Source organism: Lepus europaeus, chromosome 15 (assembly GCF_033115175.1).
Source record: "Lepus europaeus isolate LE1 chromosome 15, mLepTim1.pri, whole genome shotgun sequence".
NCBI lineage: Eukaryota > Metazoa > Chordata > Mammalia > Lagomorpha > Leporidae > Lepus > Lepus europaeus.
The window spans coordinates 94,522,205-94,547,500 of NC_084841.1; the positions used below are offsets into that span (position 1 = coordinate 94,522,205).

The 25,296-nt window shown below is 55.2% G+C and overlaps 1 protein-coding gene across 3 annotated transcripts in view; it reads right to left on the reverse strand.

Moving 5' to 3' along the window:
- CRHBP (corticotropin releasing hormone binding protein) overlaps positions 1-25,296 on the reverse strand; it is a 46,490-nt gene that overhangs the window by 16,600 nt on the left and 4,594 nt on the right. The window contains exons 1-2 of one of the 3 annotated variants that reach the window (XR_009868108.1): positions 21,626-21,716; positions 12,472-12,529 (exon numbers count right to left, since the gene is read on the reverse strand). Coding sequence is in view for 1 of the 3 variants with exons in the window: in XM_062212545.1 (XP_062068529.1) it covers positions 19,001-19,158; positions 21,626-21,743 (276 nt within the window). In the remaining 2 variants the exon portion in view is untranslated. Of the gene's footprint in view, positions 1-12,471; positions 12,530-18,588; positions 19,159-21,625; positions 21,744-25,296 lie in introns of those variants that run through there. The other 2 variants (XM_062212545.1, XR_009868109.1) reach the window with 2 other exon arrangements.

A 25,296-nucleotide genomic window follows, 5' to 3' on the forward strand; every position in this document is an offset into this window, starting at 1 on the left:
AGGGATCCACCCAGGAAGCCGGGCTGCAGTGGGAAGTCGGGCCCACAGGTGGCCGAGGGCGTCTGGTGACGCCACTGTGCACACTCGTCTATAAACGGTGATCACGCTGTCGTGAATTCTGTCACGTCTTTGGTCTGCCTCGCCTCGGACGTCACGACGTCTCCCCGCACATCCATCTCGAGCTTCCTTCAGCTGCAAATCTCCTCCAGCGGACTGAGACAGCGACTGTATTATCAGAGATTACTCTGGGTGTCAGCAGAAAGAAACGGAGGGTTATTTTCCGACGCGAGAAATAAAGTGACAGCTCCATCAAACGGAACGTGCCGTCTGCCAGCTCTCAAGGACACAGGGGCGGCAAGGGAAGAGGCGCTCACAGCAGCGTTCTGAGGGACACTCAGGACGGTCTGACCTTTCATCTTCAAAAATTCTTTACACGGCTGTATTGCCAATATTAACGTGGGGGTTTTAGGGTACACGTTAATTAGCTACTCCAAACTAAACATAGAGGGCCCGGTGCTGTGGCCGGCATCCCATATGAGTGCCAGTTCGAGATCCAGTTGCTCCACTTCCAGTCCAGTTCTTTGCTATGGCCTAGGAAAGCAGTGCAAGATGGCCCAAGTGCTTGGGCCCCTGCACCCGCGTGGGAGACCTGGAAGAAGCTCCTGGCTCTGGATCAGTGAAGCTCTGGCCGTTGCGGCCAGTTGGGGAGTGAACCATTGGATGGAAGACCCCTCTCTCTCTCTCTCTCTCTTTCTGCCTATTCTCTCTCTGTGTAACTCTTTCAAATAAATACATAAATCTTAAAAAAAAAAAAAACTAAACGTAGAATACGAAAACTAAGGGGAAGTGGCTTTAAAGGGACATGTCCTGTAACCTGTGACTGTAAACCTTCACCTTGGATTCTGCAGCAGTGTGCACGTCACAGCACCCCAGCACCGAGTTCCAAATGGGAGCCTGCATGGTGGGTAGTGAGCCAGCAGTCTAGAAACATCACAGATTGCAGCTTGGCATTAACTCAGTGCCCCCTCCACACCCTTCCTCCCGTGGACTGAGTGAGAGCACCCACGGTCACCTGGTTCCAAGATGAGCCCATGTTTACTGCAGAGATTAAACAAGATGCACGGGACTCCTTCGTGAAGTGTTAAGAAACACAAACAAGGGACAAAACCAGAGCACGGCGAGGGCACCCGGGGACCCCAGCCATGCTAATGCAGCATCCGGCAGGGTCGGGCCACGCTGAGCAGATCCTACCAGAACAGGGCTCTGGGTGGCACCGGGGTGAGCCCACAGTCTACTAAACTCCCTTTCATTATCAAAGCCAATCCCTCAGCTTGGGTTCCTGCCAGGCCAAGACAGATAGGGTCGCTGCCCGTGAGACACTCACGCCTCTGAAGACGGTCCATCCCCTGCAGGTCTGTGTTTCTCAGGACTTGATGTGCACACGGATCTCCAAGAAATTGGATCTAAATGAGATTCCAAGCGTGGGACTCAGCCTGAGGGATGGCTGGTCTGATACTACCTGGAGGAGCTGACACCACCGTGCCAACCTGCCAAGCAACTTGCTGTTTCCACTAGAGGCAAACACTCAGCTTCTGAAAAAGAGCCCATGAACACCGACAGTGCTTCTGGGGATCCTACGCCAGAGGGGGCAGAAGCAGCAGTGACCTCTCAATGAGGACAAGGAGCTCTGAGAAACACACTGACATGTACAGCATGTGTGCACGTCAGCTCTGACGTATACAGCAGGGACTTAACCTGTGTGCACATCAGCTCTGATGTATACAGCAGGGACTTAACCTTGTGTGCACGTCAGCTCTGATGTATACAGCAGGAACTTAACCTTGTGTACATGTCAGCTCTAACATATACAGCAGGGACTTAACCTGTGTGCACGTCAGCTCTGATGTATACAGCAGGGACTTAACCTTGTGTACACGTCAGCTCTGATGTATACAGCAGGAACTTAACCTGTGTGCACGTCAGCTCTGATGTATACAGCAGGAGCTTAACCTGTGTGCACGTCAGCTCTGATGTATACAGCAGGGACTTAACCTTGTGTACATGTCAGCTCTAACATATACAGCAGGGACTTAACCTGTGTGCACGTCAGCTCTGATGTATACAGCAGGGGTTTAACCTTACTGTGTGAACTCTAGAACGCATGCAAACACATGGAGACTGAACAACATGCTCCTGAATGAGCAGTGGGTCATGGGGGAAATCATAAAAGTTCTAGAAATAAATGAAGATGAAAATACAACAGATCCAAACTTACGGGATACAGCAGAAGGAGTGTTAAGAGGGAGGTGTATAGCAACTGGTGCCTATATCAAGCAATGCATCATGTATCTAAAGGACCTAGAACAATAACAGCAAAACAAACCTAAAATTAGTAGGAGGAAAGAAATAAAATTAGAGAAGAAATAAACAAAATAGAAATAAAATATCAGTGTGATGAAGAGCTGGTTTTTTAAAACTAAACAAAATTGATATACCATTGGCCCAACTAATCAAAAAAAAAGGCAGAAGACTCAAATTAATAAAACCAGAGATGAAAAAGGTAATGTAACAATAGATACCAAGGAAATAGAAAGAATCATCAGGAATTACTGCAAACAGCCATTCACCAACAAATCGGAAAATCCAGAAGAAATGGAAAGATTTCTGGACACATACAATCTACCAAAATTGAGTCATGGAGACAGGAAATGAAAGCAGACCAATAATCAAGACAGACACTGAATCAGTAATAAAGATCCTCCCAACAAAGAAAAACCCAGGACCACATGGCTTCACTGCTGAATTCTACTAGATTTTTAAAGAACTAATTCTAATACTTCTCAAGATACTCAACAGAATTCAAAGGGGGGGATCCTCCCAAACTCCTTCTTTAAGTCTGGTGCCGCAGCTCACTAGGCTAATAATCCTCCACCTGCGGCGCCGGCACCCCAGGTTCTAGTCCTGGTTGGGGCGCTGGATTCTGTCCCGGTTGCCCCTCTTCCTGTCCAGCTCTCTGCTGTGGCCCGGGGGTGCCGTGGAGGATGGCCAAAGTGCTTGGGCCCTGCACCCGCATTGTGAGGCCGGGGGAGGCACCTGGCTCCTGGCTTCGGATCAGCGCAGTGTGCAGGCCACGGCGGCCATTGGGGGGTGAACCAACAGAAAGGGAAGACCTTTCTCTCTGTCTCTCTCTCTCTCACTGTACACTCTGCCTGTCCCAAAAAATAAAAAATAAATTTAAAAAAATTTTAAAAACTCCTTCCTTGAGGCCAGCATCACCTTAATTCCTAAACCAGAAAAAGATAAAATAAATTATACACCAATATCCCTGATGAACACAGATGCCAAAATCCTCAATAAAATACTAACTGATTGTATCCACCAACACATCAGAAAGCATTCACCCGGACCAAGTGGGATTTATCCCTGGTATTCAGCGATGGTTCAACATTCTCAAATCAATCAATATGATACATCACTTTAACAAACTGAAGAACAAAAACCGTACGATTATCTCAATAGAGGAAGAGAAAACATTTGGTAAAACACAACACCCTCTCACGATGAAACCTTAAACAAACTGAGTGTAGCAGGAAAGTTCGTCAACATAAACAAGACAGTTTATGACAAACCCACAGCCAGCATCCTAATGAATGGGGAAAAGCTGGAAGCATTCCCACTAAGACCCAGAACCGGGATGCCCACTTTCACCACTGCTATTCAATCTTGTCCTGGAATTTTTAGCCAGAGCCATTGGGCAAGAAGAAGAAGTCAAAGGGATTCAAATGGGAAAGGAAGAAGTCAAATTATCCCTATTTGCAGGTGACAAAATTCTATATATAGGGGAACCAAAAACTCCACTAAGAGACAACTGGAACTCATGCTAAAATTCATATGGAAATACAAGAGACCCTGAATAGCTAAAGCAATCTTGGACAACAAAACAAACCTGAAGACATCACAATACCAGATTCCAAGACATACTACAGGGCAGTTATAACCAAAACAGCCTGGTAATGACACAAAAATAGACATGTAGGCCAACAGAACAGAATAGAAACTCCAGAAATCAGTCCACACATCTACAACCATCTAATCTTTGACCTTTGACAAAGGAACTAAAATCAATCCCTATAGCAAGGACAGTCTATTCAACAAATGGTGCCGAATGCAAAAGTATGAAACAAGACCCCTACCTTACACCTTATACAAAAATTAACTCAAAATGGATCATGGATCTAAATCTACAACTCAATACCACCACACTATAGAGGTGAACATTGGGGAAACTGCAAGACATTGGCATAGGCAAAGACTTCTTGGAAAAGACCCCAGAGGCACAGGAAATCAAAGGCAAAATTGACAAATGGGATTACAACAAGCAAAGGAAACACTCAGCCAAGCAAAGACGCAACGAACAGAACGGAAGAAAATATTTGCAAACTATGAAACTGAGGGGCCGGCACCATGGCACACTAGGTTAATCCTCTGCCTGCAGCGCCGGCATCCCATTTGGGCACTGGTTCTAGTCCTGGTTGCTCTTCTTCTGGTCCAGCTCTCTGCTATGGCCTGGGAAAGTAGTGGAGATGGCCCAAATGCTTGGGCCCCTGCACCCATGTGGGAGACCTGGAAGAAGCACCTGGTTCCTGGCTTTGGTTCGGCTCAGCTCTGGCTGTTGCAGCCATTTGGGGAGTGAACCAACAGAAGGAAGACTTTTCTCTCTGTCTCTTTCTCTGTCTGTAATTCTACCTGTCAAATAAGTAAATAAAATCTTAAAAAAAAAAAACCAAAATTATGAAACTAATAAAGGATTCATATCCAGAATCTATAAAGAGCTCAGGAAACTCAACAACTACAAAACAAACAATCCAGTTAAGAAATGGGCAAAGGACTAGAACAAGCATATTTTAAAAGAGGAGTTCAAATGGCCAACAGACACATGAAAAAATGCTCAAGGTCACTAGCCATCAGGGAAATGCAGATCAAAACCGCAGTGCGGTCTCACCTCACCCAGTTAGAATGGCTTTCATACAGAAATCAACAAACAAATGCTGGCAAGGGTGTGGGGGAAAGGGTACCCTAGTCCACTGCTGTGGGAATGTAAACTGGTACAGTCACTGAGGAAGGCAGCATGGAGATTCCTCAGAAAGCTGAATACAGACCTACCACATGACCCAGCCACCCCACCCCTGGGAATTTACCCAAGGGAATGAAACCAGTATATGGCAGAGTTCTCTGTGCCCCCATGTGTACTGCAGCTCAATACACAACAGCTAAGATATGGAATCAACCCAGATGTCCATCAACTGATGACTAAAGAAATTATGGTATACATATAGTAGAGAATAATACTGAACTATAAAAAAGAATTAAATCCTATCTTTTGTAACAAAATGAATGCAACTGGAAACCATTATGCTTAGTGAAATAGGCAAGTCCCCAAAAGACAAATATCATGTTTTCCCTGACCTGTGATAACCAACAGAGCACCAAAAACGTAGAGTGAAATTGACACTGTGAGCTTCCATGATGTTTACAGCCCTTGTCTCCGCTGTTTAGGATCAGCGTTGTCTTCTTCCTATTTGTAGAACTCTACTCAGCGTGGGTTCATCTTACGAGTACAAAGTAAACTGAAAGCCGATCACTGTAAAATCACTAGGAGGGGAAGGAGGAGGAAGGGTGGGAATGTGGGCGAGAGGAGGGTACGGTGGGAAGTGTCACAGTTCCTAAATCTGGATATGTGAAATTCATCAGATTTGTATACCTTAAATACATTTTTTAAAAAGAAAACTACGACACAGAAATATGGCAAAAGTAATACAGAGGCAATTCAGCAGACAGACAAGAATCCCCACCTCATTAGTGATGAAATAGACACAAAGTAAGACAGAGAGACCATAAATTAGAAAAAACACACACACACACACAACAACAACGGAGAGAGAGAGAATACACAAACTAAGGAAAGAGTGTGCTATTCACGTTCCCAGGAGACCACCACATCCCAGAATGCACTGCCTCTGCCCTGGTCACTGGGACCCCCAGGCCACGACTCTGAGGTGACCGTGCTGTGTGGAGGCCCACGTGGAGACCGACACCACAGCCGCCCGGCTCTGTCCCCTGCCTTCCAGCTCCTGCCCGGGTGCCTGCCACAGCCACAGGAGACACCGAGCAGCTCTGCCTTCAGTCGTTCCCAACCCCTCGCTTGGGGACCCTGAGGAACACGAAGTGCCGATGCTGCTGCAGGCCCCAGAGGAGTGTGTACTTTGTCACGCAGGCTGTGTGACCGACCGGGTGCTGGCAAGCAGGCGGCAGAGGAGCCACGGCAGGGGCCAGGCCCAGCGGCGTCTGGTCCCACGTTCCCTGCAACATCACTGAACAGCCTCAGCCTCCTTCCCGCATCCCTCCGTGTCCTGCTGGACCCTGGCATCCAGGGGCGGGGTCGGGGAACACAGCCCTAGCTAAGTGGATGCCAGTGCACCCCGGGTCAGCCAAACGCATGCACCTGGAGGCAGGTGTGTCCACCTGGGACACTCACAGAACGCAGGCCAGGGGGAAGCAGACCATGACACAGATAATGTAATATTTGCAAATGTAGGGAAGCCTGAACACTGGCAGCACCAGAACACAACGTAATGGTTCCTTCTGCACTGCCGCCGTAGGAAGTTTGTATTTCTGCGTGCCTTGTTTCTGTATCTATTTTCAGTCAAGCTGCGCTACTTATGCCAACACAGCAAAGGTTTCCAAGTCATCGAAGACCAGCCCAGCAGCGAGACACAAACCCAGGGATTTCTTCTGAGCTACTTCAATCAGCTGAAAATTCTGAAGCGCTATCTGAATGCATTCGGGGCTCAACGAATACAAAACTGCCCTGTTCACAACACTGGAGAGGCAATCCACTGCCACACCGCACCAGCCTTCCCCCACGAGCCCCTCTGTCAGAAGCTGTCCATCTCCTGAAGCCAGGAAGCCACGGGGAGGTGCCAGCCTTCTGAGTTAAGGGCCGGCGCTGTGCCCCATGTCCACGAGATCACGCCTCCCCAACTGACGGCGCCTGTCATTCCTGGCTGGGAATCTCTGTTCCCTTCTACTCCCTTTCTTCTTTATCTCACGGCCCATTAAAATGGGTGAAAATCTCTCTCTCTTTTTTTTTTTTTTTTTTTTTGAGCCAGAAGCATTTTTTTTTTTTTTTTTGACAGGCAGAGTGGACAGTGAGAGAGAGACAGAGAGAAAGGTCTTCCTTTTGCCGTTGATTCACCCTCCAATGGCCGCCGCGGTAGCGCGCTGCGGCCGGCGCACCGCGCTGTTCCGATGGCAGGAGCCAGGTGCTTCTCCTGGTCTCCCATGGGGTGCAGGGCCCAAGCACTTGGACCATCCTCCACTGCCTTCCCGGGCCACAGCAGAGAGCTGGACTGGAAGAGGGGCAACTGGGATAGAATCCGGCGCCCCGACCGGGACTAGAACTCGGTGTGCCGGCGCCACAAGGCGGAGGATTAGCCTGTTGAGCCACGGTGCCGGCCTAGCCAGAAGCATTTTTAAAAATTAGTAGGATGTCTACGTCCACATGGGAGCCGTCGGGGACAGGCTGAAGGGGAGCAAGCTCCATGTCTACGTCTACACAGGAAGTCAGGTCCAGGGTCCAGGTGAGCACCCCTTGTGTCTACGTGCCCAGGGGAGCAGTCGTGTGCTGCCTGTATCTTACAGAGTTCTGCTCCATCAGGCAGGCGCAGCTTTGCTCATCATGGGGCCGTTGTAAATGGTCTTTTCCTCCACTGACTTGTGTTTTATAAGCATGCATTTTGTGCTAGAGTGTGTGTGCATCTCTAAGTGGGAGAGCATGTTTGTGCATGTGTGTCCGTATGTTGGTGTGTGCATACTTCTATGTGTGCGTGTGTGTGGTTTGCTTGTGTCGGTGGTACATGTATCCACACATACATACATGCATCCACATATGCCGGCATGCTTGTGTGCACACGTGCCAGTTGTACATGCGTGTGCTTATGTGTTGCATGTGTATAATGCTCCACTTGTATGCTGTGGGCATTCATATGGTACATGTACGGTGTATGGTTGGTGGGCACAGGTGTGTGTAAGGAATGCTGGGAGGGTACACGTGCATGTATGTGTTTACAAGATGTGCGTGAAGGTGTGTGCATGTATATGGTATCTGCTGTGTGTGTTGTGGCACGGTGGGTGTGCATGTGCATATGTGTGTGTATGGTATGTGATTGCGGCATGCAGTTTATGGTGTGCACGTGTGGTAGCTACATGGCTGCCATGGTGGGCACCCGTGCGTGCTTGTGTGCTCATTTGTACGTCTGAGGTCCTACAGTTACCCACTGGGCACTCAGGGAGGAAGGGCTGAGCCTCAGGGTGTGCGGGGGGCCTAGGGCAGACCTGTGGCACCAGTGCTCACTTGGAACCCATGCTGGAGACCAGGTGCTTCTCCTGGTCTCCCATGCGGGTGCAGGGCCCAAACACTTGGGCCATCCTCCACTGCCTTCCCGGGCCACAGCAGAGAGCTGGCCTGGAAGAGGGGCAACCGGGATAGAATCCGGTGCCCCGACCGGGACTAGAACCTGGTGTGCCAGCGCCACAAGGCGGAGGATTAGCCTGTTAAGCCATGGCGCCCGCTGGAACTCAGGATTTTTAGAGCAAACACTGCTACGGCAGCTACTGGGCAAGGCAGGCCAGCTGCACCCCCACCCCCAGACCCCTACCTTCTCCAGCATCTCCTCTGTCGGGGACTCTGGGCTCCCCCTCTCCCGGGACCTCCTCTTATTAACCCCAAATCTGCAAGGCTCTGCCTCCAGCAAGGTCCTGGGACTCTGGGTGGACAGAGCCCAGGTGGCCAGCAGCGGTGTCCCCAGTGCGGTGCGGTGGCCTCGGGGAAGTGAGGACAGAGGCAGAGCACAGCACCTGCCGGCCACGCCTCATCCACCCTCACCGAAGGGCAGGGGCAGGGGCAGGGGCAGGGGCAGGAAGCCGAGGTCAGAAGCGGCCAGCATGGGTAGGCTGCTGGGAGGGAGGCTGTGCGGTCAGAACCACCGAGGACAACCCCAGGAACTCTGCAGCAGCTGAGCCACCACAGGCGGGCTAGACACGGCGGGTGAGGCAGTGTGCCCCTGCCTGGGGAAGTGACGTCACTGTGACACCACTCCATCACTCCGTAATGGTGCAGGCCCCGCTCCTGTTCCACTGCGCACCTGCTTCGCCCTCCGGCGGCTCACAAGTGACAACGCGCGCCTGCCGCCCTGCTACAGCCCACACACACAGGGGACGATGGGGGCATGCTGTTGGCAGCCCCGGGCCTGGTCGACACCGCAGCAGTGGCCCCCAGAGCTTGTCAGAAACACCTGGGGGCTGGCGCCGCGGCTCAATAGGCTAATCCTCCGCCTTGCGGCGCCGGCACACTGGGTTCTAGTCCCGGTCGGGGCGCCAGATTCTGTCCTGGTTGCCCCTCTTCCAGGCCAGCTCTCTGCTGTGGCCAGGGAGTGCAGTGGAGGATGGCCCAAGTCCTTGGGCCCTGCACCCTATGGGAGACCAGGAGAAGCACCTGGCTCCTGGCTTCGGATCAGCGCGGTGCACCGGCCGCGGCGGCCATTGGAGGGTGAACCAACGGCAAAAGGAAGACCTTTCTCTCTCTCTCTCTCACTGTCCACTCTGCCTGTCAAAAAAAAAAAAAAGAAAGAAAGACAGACAGACAGACAGACCGACTGACCGACCGACCGACCTGGGGCTGGAGTCGCCCTGGACTGGGGTCCCCCACGAGCCCCCGGCATAGACTCCGTGGTGGCAGCGCCACAGTAGGGCCCTCTCTTCGGAAGCACAGCTTTCTGTCCTACTTCCCCGGCCTCGTGGCGCCTCAGAGCACAGTGCAAGTAGCGACAGCTGATCCAGGAGGGAGGCCTGGAGATGCACACCCCAGGGGTACGGGCGGTGCTCTGCCACCACCGGGCCCAGGCTGCGGTTCTACCAACGGTCACCCAAGCACCACGGCCAGCGCTGCTACTGTCCCTTCCCCACCTCAGGCCGGCCCCTGGACACCTGACCCAGCACACCAGGCCTCAAGGAGCTCCCTTCACCCCTCCAGACGTGAGAAACCAAGCCCTGGCTGCATCACGTGACGGCATGAGACCGGCGTGGAAAAGACAGCAGCAGAGGCGAACCCTCTGAACTCTGGTTCCTTTCTCCCACTGCAGGCATCTGTGGGCGAGGGAGGGGTCGTGGCTGAGAGGCAGGACAGTCAGGCAGGTAAGAGACATTTATGATTAGAAACAGTGCATCATTCCTGCAAGAACCAACCCCGACTCATGAGGGAGCTCGTCCTCCCGCGGCAGCAGCCCTGGGCGCGGGTCCCAGCATCCCTGGCTGTCACTTCCTTCGCAAAACAAGGAAAGTGGCAACACCTCCTGTGCTGGGTTGTTCTAAGATCAAATGAAGTAGCATCTCCAAACCATTTTACACAGCTTAGGTGATAAAGACCGAGGAACAGTTGGATTTCATTTTACAGACATAGTTCTGGGACTGAAAGAATAAACAGGTGTAAAAATTGGGTATCCAATTCAGGTTTACACATAACAAGTGAAACGAGAAATTGAGGTACTTTATGAAACTGTTTAGGAATTGAAAACTGGGGCCGACACTGTGGTGTTGCAGATTAAGCTGCCATCTTCAGTGCCGACATCCCATATGGGTGCCGGTTTGAGTCCCAGCTACTCCACTTCTGATCCAGCTCCCTGCTAATGGCCTGGGAAAGCAGCAGAAGATGGCCCAAGTCCTTGAGCCCCTGGACCCACATGGGAGACCCTGAAGAAGCTCCTGGTTCTGACAGGGCCCAGTCCTGGCCATTGGGACCATCTGGGGAGTGAACCAGCAGATAGAAGATCTGTTTCTCCTCTCTCTGAAAAATAAAACAGGTCGGCATTGTGGCACAGCGGGTTAAGCTAACACCTGCAATGGTGGCATCCCATATAAGCAGCAGTTCAAGTCCTGGCTGCCCCACTTCCAATCCAGCTCCCTGCTAACGCCCCCGAGAAAGTGGTGAAAGATGGCCCAGTGCTTGGACCCCTGCACCCATGTGGGAGATCCAGAAGGAATTCCAGCCTCCTGGCTTTGGCCTGGCCCAGCCCTGACCATTGTGGCCATTTTGGGAGTGAACCAGCAGATGGAATATTTCTCTCCCCGCCTCGCACATTAAATGCATCTTTAAAAAATAAAAAACTGCAATACTGATCAGACATGGGAGGAGTTATCTCATTCACTGAGTGAGACCAGTTATTCACAGCATCTTCATGGTTACTGCCTTTCTAGATGAGATTTTCAGAGAGCCATTCTATGGATGTGGAAACTGTGTGAGAGAACTCACCGCTGTGATGAGGACCGAACTCGTGCCGTCCAGACTGCTGTCCCACCTGGACGCACTGCCACCTCCCAACATGCCTTGTCTTGAGAACTGATGTTCTCGCTAGCAGTGTCCAGTCTCCTGTTGACCCCACCCACTGAGTTTTACAGTTTAATATCTCTTCTTCATTTCTTAAGTTTTATTTTAATTTGAAAGGGAGAGAGAGAAAAAAAACAAACAGTGACAAACCAAACTATATCTCCCATCTGCAGGCTCACTCCCAAACGTCTGCATGACCCAGGGCTGGCATGGACCAACCAGGAGCCAAAACTCACCCAGGTCTCCCATGTGACTGGCAGGGGCACAAGCACTTGAGCCATTACTTCCTGGATCCTAGGGTGCACTTTAGCAGAGAGCTGGAATTTGGAGCTAAGCCAGGACTCGAACCCGGGACACGCATCCCACGCAGCATCTTAACCATGGTGCCAAACACCTGCCCCTTTATTACACTATTAAAAAACTGATCTGGATTTTTCCCCATGGTGCTATGAGGGACATTCCAGAAGTTTCTGTGGTCATGGGGCTTGACACTCATCCTATGCCCGTCTTACCAGGGACCCGAGAGGCTGTTGCTGTCTCTGCTGAGGGAGCTGCCAAAGACAAAGCTTTGAAAGAGACCCACAAATTGGTTTCACGTTCAAGAAATCAGGACGCTAAAACCTATCCCGAGATCTGAGAAGAGCCAGGAAACCTTGACCAATCATGAACACTGAACGGTAATACTTGGTTAGCGTGGGTTATAAATAGAATCCTACGAAGGCATGTACTCGCAATGTATGGAGGCACAATCTTAAGTTTCTGTGTAACCGCCGGCTGTTCTACAGTCCCACTACAAATGGGACAGTGACATCCACAGGACCCCTTCTGGTGGGGCTGGGTGACAGCTGCCTCCCTCTGCGCCCCTGGCTGTGGGTGGTTAAGCAGCAGTTTTGCTCACAACTACAGCTACCTACAGAACAAAGTTCTGCAGACAGAAATCAACCTGGCACTGGGGTGCGTCTTAGGTCTGCGCTTTCTCTACAACACTCGAGAGGAGCCACTTAGGAAGGAGAAAGGTTCGTTCCACTTACAGTTGGGAGGTGTGCGGTCTGGGACCAGGTGTCCGTGTGGGTACAGGATCTGGCGAGGCTGGAAGATGGTCGAGAGGTGGTCTCATGGTGAGCCAGGGGGCACACTGGGCCCGGCACAAGCTCTTCTGCAGGGTCCACCTTCCTGGGGCAGGGCCTAACTACCAGGACACCTCCCACTGGGCCCACCCACTCCAGATGCCCACTGTGATTGGATCAAGCCTCACCCTTAACCTGTCTGCCGCTGGCATCAATCACTAGCTGGTAACACCTGACTGCAGCTTAAAGCGGCCGCACCTGTGTGAGCTGAGGAGCGCCCCCCCCCCCCCCAGCCCCCATCCTCCTGGGCCCAGAGACTGTGAGCCGGGTTCCCTCTGCCTCGGAAGCCCAGAGCATGTGGCCGAGATTATCTGCTTGCACTCAGAGTCTCCCGAATTAAGTGCTAACCCCGTCCTGACCAGTATCAGCCTGGTCCCATAGATGCTTGCATGAGCTGGGGCCTCGGCCTGCTCGCCCTGTCCTCGGAGTGCTCTCATTCTCATGGAGGAGAACGGCAACGCTTCTGACGCCACTGCCGGCCGGTGCTTCAGCAGGCACAGCCTCGCACAGGCAGCACCAGGGGCAGGCGGCAAGCGCCGGGGTCACCGCCAGCAGCCGAAGCCTGGCTCCACCGTGTTCCAGGGTGACTGGTGCTCTGGTCTCGGTTTCCCCACCAGCAAAGGGGAGTCCGGTGTGGACATTTTAACTCATGGCAAGGCTGCAGAGCAGTGCACAGAGCACACCAGGTATTGAGTCAACACCAGCTTCCATTACGGTCTGGATTCAGGACAAGGCCAGACGCCATCTTCCTGTTTGTCCGTCTGAGATGCAGGCGCTGGGTTCTGTTTTGTTTCCGAGCCTGCAGCCTTACACAGAGTTACGCCAGCCTCACCCCTTCCTGCCTTCCCCCTGGAGCCGTATTTCCCGGTCCCCAAGGGGCTCTCACTGTGTGGCCCAGGTTGTTTTGCACCGAAGGGGGTGGGGGTGGGAGCGGGCGCAGAGCAGAGGCGGCTGCTGGCCGCCCTGACATGACGTGGCAGGGACGGGCTTTCTCCGAGCCGGTGCTAGGATGAGCCGCTCTTTCATGGACCCTGCAAATGGACCACCCTATTCAATTCCCTGATGAGGAAACAATGTAGAGGTTAAGCCTATTTCAAAAGAAAAATGAGGAGCCAATTAATGATACAAAAACCCAAGCTATTTTCTTTTTACCAAATAAATGTCCATCACTTAAAGGAGCCACCTCTGCTTCCTTCAATAGCGTTGGAGACAGTTATGTGCAGCAGACACACCTGGCGTCCAGACCGGTGCTAGGCCCTTCACTAAGCAATGGGTGGACAGGCAGGTGCACCTGCCCCCAGGCTGGGAGCAGGCTGATGTCCTGGGAGCCCAATGACTCATGCAAGAAAATGCGGCTGCCTAGGGCCTGGGAGGTCTCTGGGTGAAGCTGGACCCAGGTCACTCCCTGCTTCAGACATGGAGATGGCCCTGTCCGTACCACACACTGGGACTGCAGCCTGAGCTGGCCCTGTCCATACCACACACTGGGACTGCGTCCTGAGCTGGCCCTGTCCTCCCACACAGTGGGACTGCGTCCTGAGCTGGCCCTGTCTCACACGGTGGGACTGCGTCCTGAGCTGGCCCTGTCCATCTCACACACTGGGACTGCGTCCTGAGCTGGCCCTGTCCTCCCACACAGTGGGACTGCGTCCTAAGCTGGCCCTGTCCATCTCACACAGTGGGACTGCAGCCTGAGCTGGCCCTGTCCGTCTCACACAGTGGGACTGCGTCCTGAGCTGGCCCTGTCCGTCTCACACAGTGGGACTGCGTCCTGAGCTGGCCCTGTCCTCCCACACAGTGGGACTGCGTCCTGAGCTGGCCCTGTCCGTCTCACACAGTGGGACTGCAGCCTGAGCTGGCCCTGTCCGTCTCACACAGTGGGACTGCAGCCTGAGCTGGCCCTGTCCGTCTCACACAGTGGGACTGCGTCCTGAGCTGGCCCTGTCTGTCTCACACAGTGGGACTGCAGCTGAGCTGGCCCCAGGCAAAGCCAAGGAGAAACAAAGATCTGATAGGGCTCAGCCCCACAGCCAGCTGCCTCTGCTTCTCTACCAACTCCAGCCAGCTGCTGGCGCTGTCAAGAACTTGCTGGCCCTTGCTCTCCTCTGGGCCTCTCTCTTCTTCACCAAATTAACTTAGCTCACACTAAGATCTTCCATCCACTGGTTCACTCCCCAAACGTCTGCAACAGCCAGATCTGAGCCAGGCTGAAAAACGGAGCTCCATCCGGGTCTCTCTGTGGGTGCAGGAGCCCACGCACTTGTGTCGTCATCTACTGCATTCCCAGGCCACAGCAGAGAGCTGGCTCAGAAGTGGATGAGCCGGGACTCAGACAGGCACTCTGATACGGGGTTCCTGAGTAACCAGCAGCAGCTTAGCCATCTGCTCCGCAACGCCAGTCCCCCATCTCATACTCTTCATTCCACTCACACGCTCACCTTTATCAAAACTTGCCTGTCAATTCCATGTATGTCATATTGGTTGGAAATATGTTTTTATAAAGATTTTATTGGGGGGGGCTGCACTATGGCATAGCAGGTAAAGCTGCCACCTACAGTGCCGGCATCCCATATAGGCACTGATTTGAGTCCCGGTTACTCCACTTCTGATCCAGCTCTCTGCCTTGGCCTGGGAAAGCAGAAGATGGTCCAAGTCCTTGGGCCCCTGCACCCACGTTGGGGACCTGGAAGAAGCTCCTGGCTCCTGATCAGCACAGATCCTGCCGCTGCGGTCATCTGGGGAGTGAACCAGTGGACAGAAGACCTCTCTCTATCTACCTCTCTGTAACACTGCCTTTCAAATAAGTAAATATATCTTTGAAAAGAAAAAAATTTCATTTTATTTGAAATCAGTGACAAAGGTAGAGGAAGTCACAGAGAAACAAAGAGATATTCGATCCACTGGTTCACTCCCCAGATGGCCACAGGCCTAAGCCAGGAGCCAGGACCTCCAACAGGGTCTCCCACATGGTGCAGGGGCCCGAGCACTTGGGCCATTTTCCACTGCCTTCCCTGACACATTAGCAGGGAGCTGGAGTAGAATTGGAGCAGGCCATCAACTGACGCTCTAATAGGGGATGCTGGTGTTGCAGGGGGTGGCTTAACCCATTGCGTCACAATGCCAGCCCCAAGTGGACAGTATCTTCTGCACCAACGTACTGATTTGCCAGTCGGGTCATCGACTATTTATCTCTGTGTCTTCCTAACAGTAGGGAGAGGAGTGACTTGCGTCTGCAAACTATGTCTCAAAGAACAGAGGAAGAGGGCTGCGAGCGGGAATTTCAGTGGAGGGCGGCGTGTTCAGTCGGGTGGGCCTCTGGCTGCCCCTCGCACCACACCACCCAGGTGCCCCCTGCTCTGCCTGTGCCTGGTGGGCCTGGTAACACATGAGCCGTCAACAACTCAGGCCATGTCCTCTGATGGGGGATGTGGAGTCACTGGGAGAAGGGGTCCATCTTCTCACAGGAACCCCCAAAGCCTGATGACCCTTGCAGTCAGTCACAAAGGTCACGGTGCTGTCCAGCCAGCCAGCTTCCTGTCTTGGAGCTGGCGTTGGGTCTCTGCCCGGAAGCACAGAACACCCCTCGCTCCCACCCTGGCTGCAGAGGGCCTGAGGGCACGGCTGTTCCCCTCCCACGAGCCCTGACGTCCGTGATGTTCTCGAACCCTCTCATCAAGCTTCCTCTCCCCTGCGTCTCCTCCCCCACGTGGTTCTTTGTGTAGGGAAAAACACTTTCATGTGCAGAGAAAAATGGTGGTAATCATGACAGAGGGCCCATTAGAAGAGAGGCCCTTCAGCCTGCTGATCCGGACATCCAAAGGCACACTCCCCGTGAGGATGAGAGCGCGCGCAGGAGTAATTCCACATGATTGCCCCATAATAGGCCCTCCTCTCCACCACTCGTGGTGCCTTTGAGCTCAGAAGCAAAACAGCCTAGAAGAGCCCTGTCCAGCAAAGCGTCACTCTGAGAGCACGCGGGCAAGGCTGCTTCCAGGGAAGGAAAGCTGACGCGGGGAGACTGGAAGAAGTCTCATCACCGAACTCTGTCCTGAGCCAAGGTCTCCCTCAGAGGGCAGCTGTAGAGCAGGTGAAGAAAACCCACTTAGCAGAAGGCCAAGAGCTGCCCTGGTCACCTCATTAGTTAGGGAAGACCAAGGGGCAGGAGTAAGGGTAAGACCAGGGCCAGGCCGGAGGAAGAGTCAAGCCCAAGAGCTGGGAAAACCGCAGACACGGGAGGGGGCGCGGGGGGGGGGGGGGGGGGAGCCGAGACGCACTCTGTGGGTCGACTACTCATGACAAGCTCGTCCCACCAAGTGCTGCCTGCACTCAGGATCGGTCCTGGGGCGGGGCAGAGCCCACGGACGCGTCTGCTGTGCTGAGAGGCAGGCGTGACCCAGAGAGAGGTGACCCACCCTCCAGGGCGACGGTCAGGGTCAGCCTGCTTCTTGGCCCCAGACCACAGTCCTGAGCAGTCCTGGGATCATGGCACCCTTCAGGGCGGAAGGCATGCGGAGGGCCGGGCACAGACAACCAAGCAGCAAGCAACACCTGCCAGGCAGTGTGAACCCTCACTCCCTCACTCCTGCACACGCCTGAGCCAGACACAGTGCGAGCCCTCACTCCCTCACCCCTGCACATGCCTGAGCCAGTGTGAACCCGCACTCCCTCACTCCTGCACACCGCCTGAGCCAGTGTGAACCCTCACTCCCTCACTCCTGCACACGCCTGAGCCAGACACAGTGTAAGCTCTCACTCCCTCACCCCTGCACATGCCTGAGCCAGTGTGAGCTCTCACTCCCTCACTCCTGCAGGCGGCCTGAGCCAGTGTGAGCTCTCACTCCCTCACTCCTGCAGGCGGCCTGAGCCAGACAGTGTGAGCCCTCACTCCCTCACCCCTGCACACTGCCTGAGTCACAGTGTGAACTCTCACTCCCTCACTCCTGCACATGCCTGAGCCAGTGTGAACCCTCACTCCCTCACTCCTGCACACACCTGAGCCAGACAGTGTGAACTCTCACTCCCTCACTCCTGCACATGCCTGAGCCAGTGTGAGCTCTCACTCCCTCACTCCTGCACATGCCTGAGCCAGTGTGAACCCTCACTCCCTCAGTCCTGCACACCGCCTGAGCCAGTGCGAGCCCTCACTCCCTCACTCCTGCACACGCCTGAGCCAGACAGTGTGAGCTCTCACTCCCTCACTCCTGCACATGCCTGAGCCAGTGTGAGCTCTCACTCCCTCACTCCTGCACATGCCTGAGCCAGTGTGAACCCTCACTCCCTCACCCCTGCACACGCCTGAGCCAGACACAGTGTGAGCCCTCACTCCCTCACCCCTGCACATGCCTGAGCCAGACAGTGTGAACCCTCACTCCCTCACCCTCGCAGACGGCCTGAGCCAAAGCCTCTGTGGAATCCTCGAGGTCTGTGGTACTTTGGCCCGGTGTTTTCCTCCCGTCTGGGTGTCAGGGTTTCAGGTAGCGGATGCGATCCAGCCCATTCCAGTGACCTTTATACTAAGCCTGTCTCAGAACTGAGAGTCGGGCCGGCGCTCGGGGCGCATCTGAAGCGTCCACCCACTGGCCCCAGAGAAGCTCTCCGCGGGAGCATTTCCCTCGCTGCTCAGGCCCTGTCCTGCTCACACTGCCTGCTTCACCTCCAGTCAGCGTCACACCCAGGTCAACAGCTCACAGTTTCCCACTGTGTCTGGGGCAGTGCTGAGGTCCCGGCCCTGAGCCCTGGCATTGCCCAGAGGAGGGCAGAACCCGCATCTCTGTGCCCAGTTCCCTGCCAGGACCCACAGCCCCACTGCTGTGCAAGCCTCGCGCTGCCTCTGCCCCAAACAGCTCCACTCCAGAGCTGCCGTCCCCTGCGGCTCTGGGAAGCACGAGGCCATTCCGCTGTGCACCAAATGAGACGCTGGTTTCTGACGGCAGCGAGAGAGCAAACAGGCGACGCCAGGTGCCACCTCTGAGCGTGATTTATTCACCTTCGTGCTCACAGATGCGAAGCTTTTCCCATGCTACAGAGTTTTGAGGAAAACAAGAGGTCACAAATCACACACGGCTACAACTACAATCTACGGTAAACACTCGACAGAGGCAACTCCTGTGGGATACACGGCCTTGGGGCTTCCTGTTAGGAAATGGAGCCACGCCACTCCGCTCCTTTTCCTTCTCTGCCGCACCTCCCCTGGAGATCCGATTTTCTCCGGCACGCTGCCGTGCCAGTTCAGCTTTTTGGCATGCCAAGAACTGCAAACCTTCCCACTTAACGCTGCTCCCATCAAAAGGGGCTTCTTTCCTGACACATGGTCATTTACACGTTACAGAGAAGCAAAGTCCACAAGGAGGTGTGCTCAGGGCTGGGGTTCTGACCGACACGAGGACCACGGGCGGGTCACCACGGTCCATGCGCTTGGTCGTGGCGCAGGGACTCAGGGGCCGGACACACAGGGCTGCCCCAGGCTGTTGCCACTCTGGGCTTCCACTTCCTGCGGCTCCAGCTGGCGGTACTCAACGGTCACGCGGTTGACGTGTTTTCCGCTGGAGACCATGCGCACCACGGCGCTGTCACAGCCAATTTTCATCTGTGCTATAACGGGTGGGAAAGAAGGAAAGTTTCCCAGCAGGCGGGCGGCCGGGCAGAGGCCCCGCTCTGGCTCTGCCCCCGCCGTCTCATACTGCACAACGGGCTTGGGCCTACAAGGCCGCCCCGGCCCGCCCCCAGTGCCCCGCTCTGGCTGCCCGTCTCTTGGCACTTGGGCAGACTGGGGCACCGGCGTGTAGCACTTTCAGGAGCCAGGCCGGAGCCCAGGTTACCAGGGGCGAGAAGTCGCCAGCATGGTGCGGACACACGGAGCACGTGGTGGGTGTCACATCCACCTGCACCCTCTCCTGGGGACGGCTCCGATGGCTGGTGCCTCTCACACCCAGGCTCACTCCCCATTGGTATGGGCTGTCTTGCTCTCACCACCAAGCCTGTCTGTCAAGGCTCCCTGGCTCATGTCCCCACAGCGGCGCCTTCTGCCACTTCCCACCCACTCTGTCCCCACAGGACGTTTCCAAATTCTGAGTGCCAGCCCCCTCCCACCGGACAGTGGAGGTGAGTCCAACGGAAAGCCAGCGAAGGGCACGGGAAGGAGGAGCCCTGGAGCCAGGGCAGTGTGAGGCCAGGAGTCCTGAATGAGGGGTCCACCAGGGCCCCAATGCACTTTCCTGGAATGATCTGGAAGGTCGGTCCTTCCCTGATCTTAGTGTGACACTTCCCCAAGATAACCCAATTCCTTTAGCTATGTGCATATTACTATTTTGGGAAAATCCTGAATGAAATTCATGTTAAAGGTTCAGAGTCCTGGGGTCCTGCACTGTAGCTCAGTGGGGTAAACCTCCGCCTGTGGTGCCGGCTACGGTCCTGGCCGCTCTACTTCCCATACAGCTCTCTGCTGTGACCTGGGAAAGCAGTAGAAGATGGCCCAAGTCCTTGGGCCCCTGCACCTGCATGGGAGACTGGGAAGAAACTCCTGGCTCTGATCAGCCCAGCTCTGGCTGTTGGGGCCATTTGGAAAGTGAACCAGCAAATGGAAGGTCTCTCTGTCTGTAACCTCTCTGTCTGTAACTCTGCCTCTCAAATAAATCTCTAAAAAAAAAAAAAAAAAATAAGTTCAGAGTCCTGAGTACTTCTCTGTATGCATTTTTTAACAACTTAGGAGGCGCTCATAAGATATGGTGAATGAACGAAAAACTGAGGTTTAAAATGAACCAAGGAGTGAGATAACCCAAGCCTTCACACTGTCTTAAAACTGGTTTCAATTATCTAAGCAATGCAGGCCAAAGTGCCTTTTGGCCTTCATGTCACTTTTTTGCCTAATGCAAACCAAACCAAACCCCTCCAGCAGAAGAGCCCCTCCTGCCTCAGTTTGCTAAATTCTATGGCACAAGTGTCCTTCGGTCGCAATTTCGTCTTCTGCCCCAGCGGCTTCGCAAAGACACCGTCCATAACCGGCACGGAAGGGTCTGGAGACCACACACACGTGGCCGAGCAGGCTGCACAGTGCCCAGGGACATCAGGGCTCACTGTGGCTGGCCTCACAGAACCCTCTGGTTTCCAGGAAACTGGTTTTTAGAAACCACTTGCCCTCACCTTGTCTAGAAAGCCTGGAGCCCTGGCCCACCTGAAACGCCACTGGAAACCTTTTTGACCCAGGTGTGTCCAGAGAGGGCACAGATATCCTGGGCCTTGGGCTTAGCTGTGGATATGAATTCTGTTTCAGAGCCAGTGTGTTTGTTAAGATCTCAGCATCTGCTTAGAGAAAGCTCTGGTGGCTGACTTGGTCTGCCTGTGGCAGGAACAGCTGGCGGGTCGGACGGCCCCTCTGTAGCCGCGTTCCCTGGTAGGTCTGTGGTCTGCACTGACGAAGGAGTTCACCACACGATTAGAGACTGGTTCCCTCGCTTTACCTGGGTGTCAGTCCAGGGAACCTGAACCAGCTCTGGGAGTGGCCTCCAGAGAAAGGTCAGGCTGCCTGGTCTGGTGTGGTACCAGGCTGGTAATCCTCACCAAGCCTCGGCCACCTTAGTGTGAGCGAATGGGAACTCCTGGCTGTGCCAGCATGCCGTGCACTGAGCCAGCCCGTGTGGCAGGAGACATGGGGAGGTTTTGGACTTCAGCTCTGTGTCACGGGCCCTGCAGGGGGTCCTGGCTGCTGGAAGTCAGCCCACTCAGCAGTTCTGAGAGTTTCTAATGCAGCTCCTCACTGTGTTGTTTACTCACTCTCACGCTCACGTCCCATGTGTATGGGAAGCTTCATTACTATGTCGTCATTACACTAGGACTGATCAGTGATCCACCTACTGTCTGATCTACGCTGTTCAGTTCCCAGACAAACCTATCAGCCTCTGGGGGAGGGAGGCAGGGACCCCAAGGAAACAGAATCTGAAAGCTCTGACACTGTGCACAGGCTGCAGTGTGAAATCTGCGCTGGTCCCACGTGCAGAGTGTTCCGTGTACTGGAGGCTGGGGGTGTTGTTTCAGGCACGTAACCAAGGGTCCCAAGTCTCACCAGGGCCACGGAAGGGGTAGCAGAGGTCAGCCAGAGGTGTCATCTTGGAAGGGTCCAATCCGGTCCCGCCCAGCAGCTCCACGAAGTCTCCTGTTCCCCCACAACCTGCCGAGGGCAGCTAAGAGAAGAAGCAGCAGAGAAAGACGCTGAGACCACCAAGGACGCCCAGCCAGCCCACCAAGGGCAGCGCAGAGCTGACTCAGCCAGCCTCCCCCGCTGGCAGCACCATTCAGTGTAGCTCCCGGGACTCCGGAAATCACAAGAGGCTTTGAAGGAAAAGATCACGAGGACTGCTTTTCTAAGTCGGCTGAGCAATCGTTTTTTTTGAGTGTGTGTGAGTCATTTTCAGCTCAAGCATCTGAACGACAAACTGTGAATCTGTGAGATGGAAGCTGTGCAGAAGCGGGGCCTGCAACGCTTGCCCCTCACGGCCTGAGTCACCCGCGCTTGCCCCTCACGGCCTGAGTCACCCGAGCTTGCCCCTCATGGCCTGAGTCACCCGCGCTCCTTCTGCACGTGGCCAGAGCGCCGCGGAGTCCAGCGCCCGTGTTTACAAACGGGGCCTCTACCTCGTTTCTCCCCTCAGCTCACCCCTTCCTCCTCCTTCTTGAAGGCATGTGCCCGCTGTCGGAATACCTCATTTCCACCTTACGGGTCAGACAGCCGTGAGCATGCTGAAGAGAGGCTAAGCTCTGAGTGGGGCCACGTAAGCTAGGAGCTACCTACATCTTTCTCCTTTCAACAAAAGCACGTTTCCAAACTGATCGAGAGGGGTGGAGTCTGAGACGGAGTCCCCTGTTTCCCGCCCCACCCCAGCACACCACCCAACAGGGCAGCCACTCCTACCTGCCATGGAGAGGCCCCCTGTCGCCTGTGACCAGAGCTCCCTCGTGGGCCTGGCCAGCCGCACAGGGCCATGCTCACAGGGTCTCCGCGCTTCGTCTGAGCTGGGTGGCAATCTCGAGCTGCTCATTTTTTAACAAGGCCCCCACATTTTCATCTTGTGTTGCCCCCTGCCATTTGTGTAGTTACTTTTGCCTGTGCCCCTCTTCCTTAAAGAGAGCTGGTGGGGTGAACCAGATGGGCCCAACAGAGAACTTCAGACACACACACAAACCCACACATCCACACACTCAGAAGGACACAGAAACAAAAACAGAACTAAACAGCATGTTAGAAAACAACAGAACAATGGCTGGGCTGAGGGAAGCAGGCAAACGGGACGTGTGGAAGGCCGGCTGGGGCTGGGGCTGGGACTGGGACCGGGCACTGTGCTCAGAGCTTCACACACCGCTGCACCCACACGTGAGAGCGGCTTCATGAGCCCCACTGTGTCCCCCACTTCATGTTCTGGCACAGGGCGCTGACCAAGCCGCTCAGAGCAGGAGGGGAGAACGTGACCACTTTCCCTGGGAGCTTCACTGTGGCTGAACTTGGTTCTGTGGCCACCGTGTCTCAGCAGGCAGTGTCAGAGTAGGAGAGGAAGTCACTAGGAAGACACGCGGACACGAGGCCGCTGCTCTGCCCGTCCAGGTGTCCAGGGACTTTGCTTTGGTTACGGACGGGGGCAGCCCCTGGGAGGCCCCGCGGGGGCTCCCTCCACCGCAGGATCTCCTTGACTTTTCCTGAGGTTCCCAGCCACAGCTCTCTCTTGCCTGGGCTGCGTCAGTACGCTCAGTGGACCCCCTGCACCCACTGTGAGACAACCACACTGCTCATGTGCAAAACCTAAGTTTTCCTTGGTGCAGCTCATCGTCCAACTTACAAAGATCTGGGCTGTCCTGTTGCAGGAAAGAACCTCGAGAGGCACATTAATAATAACCAAACAGCATCTCACCTGACCACCAAAGTCCAGCCCACTCACCACGTGGGGGCCACATCGGCTCAAATCGGCTCACGTCCCTCTCTTGCCTGAACCCATCCGTGGCTTCCCACCACACTTACCCTTGAGCTCCTCACCACCAGGGCCCTTCAAAAGGTTCATGGAAAATGGGAACGAAACAACGAGTTTATTTTGGTGCAAAACCACTTTTCTTCATAATATGTGAAAAACACAGATATGATAAAGCTATGCACAATTTACTCTTTCTACACCAAAAGAAACCCATACTTCCCACTGCTCTCCCGCAAGCCTGCTGTAGTGCTCTTGGATGCTCTCAGGCTCAGCATGCTCCGGCCTTGCCACCTGGCCGCCAGCAGGCCTGTGCCTGGCTCCGAGCCCCGGTCCTGCTGACCCCTGTGCCTGCCTCCGAGTCCCGGTCCTGCTGACCCCCCGTGCCTGGCTCCGAGCCCCTGCCTGCTGGTCCCCGTGCCTGCCGATCCCCTGTGCCTGACTGAGCCCCTGCCTGCTGATCCCCTGTGCCTGCCTCCGAGCCCCTGCCTGCTGGTCCCCGTGCCTGCCTCCGAGCCCTGCCTGCTGGTCCCCGTGCCTGCCTGAGCCCCTGCCTGCTGGTCCCCGTGCCTGCCTCCGAGCCCCGGTCCTGCTGATCCCCTGTGCCTGACTGAGCCCCTGCCTGCTGATCCCCTGTGCCTGCCTCCGAGCCCCTGCCTGCTGGTCCCCGTGCCTGACTGAGCCCCTGCCTGCTGGTCCCCGTGCCTGACTGAGCCCCTGCCTGCTGGTCCCCGTGCCTGACTGAGCCCCTGCCCTGCTGATCCCCTGTGCCTGCCTCCGAGCCCCTGCCTGCTGGTCCCCGTGCCTGACTGAGCCCCTGCCCTGCTGACCCCCCAGGCCTGCCTCCGAGCCCCTGCCCTGCTGACCCGCCTGTGCCTGACTGAGCCCCTGCCTGCTGATCCCCCGTGCCTGACTGAGCCCCTGCCCTGCTGACCCCTGTGCCTGCCTCCGAGCCCCTGCCTGCTGACCCCCTGTGCCTGACTGAGCCCCTGCCTGCTGACCCGCCTGTGCCTGACTGAGCCCCTGCCTGCTGACCCGCCTGTGTCTGCCTCCGAGCCCCTGCCTGCTGGTCCCCATGCCTGCCTCCGAGCCCCTGCCTGCTGGTCCCCATGCCTGCCTCCGAGCCCTGCCTGCCGATCCCCTGTGCCTGACTGAGCCCCTGCCCTGCTGGTCCCCGTGCCTGCCTCTGAGCCCTGCCTGCTGACCCCCCGGGCCTGCCTCCGAGCCCTGCCTGCTGGTCCCCATGCCTGCCTCCGAGCCCCTGCCTGCTGACCCCCCGGGCCTGCCTCCGAGCCCTGCCTGCTGGTCCCCATGCCTGCCTCTGAGCCCTGCCTGCTGACCCCCCGGGCCTGCCTCCGAGCCCCTGCCTGCTGGTCCCTCTGCACCCTGCTCCCAGCTGCTGACTGCTGCTCCAAGCTCACTCTCAGGGCTGCTGCTCGGGACTCTTCCGTACCCGCCGCAGCTCCCGCCCTCCCTGCCCACCTTGTCCACACACCGTGCACCGCCCAGCTCTGCGGCAGCGTCCTGCAGCTCTGACCACTCTGCGAAACAGGGGACCCTGGGAGCCCATTTCCAGCATCCAGAACAGTGTCAGGCAAACAGCAAGGATTCAGGAAACAGCACATGAGGCGATAGGTGCCTAGGACGCCATGGGCTCCAGATTGTTGAGAGGAGACACCACGATCGCTCCTGAGAGCCTCGACAGAACCAGCGTTTACCCCGGAGTGACACACAGGTGGCACCAGGCCACCAGGGCTGCCCCTCAGGCGTTCCCCCCTTC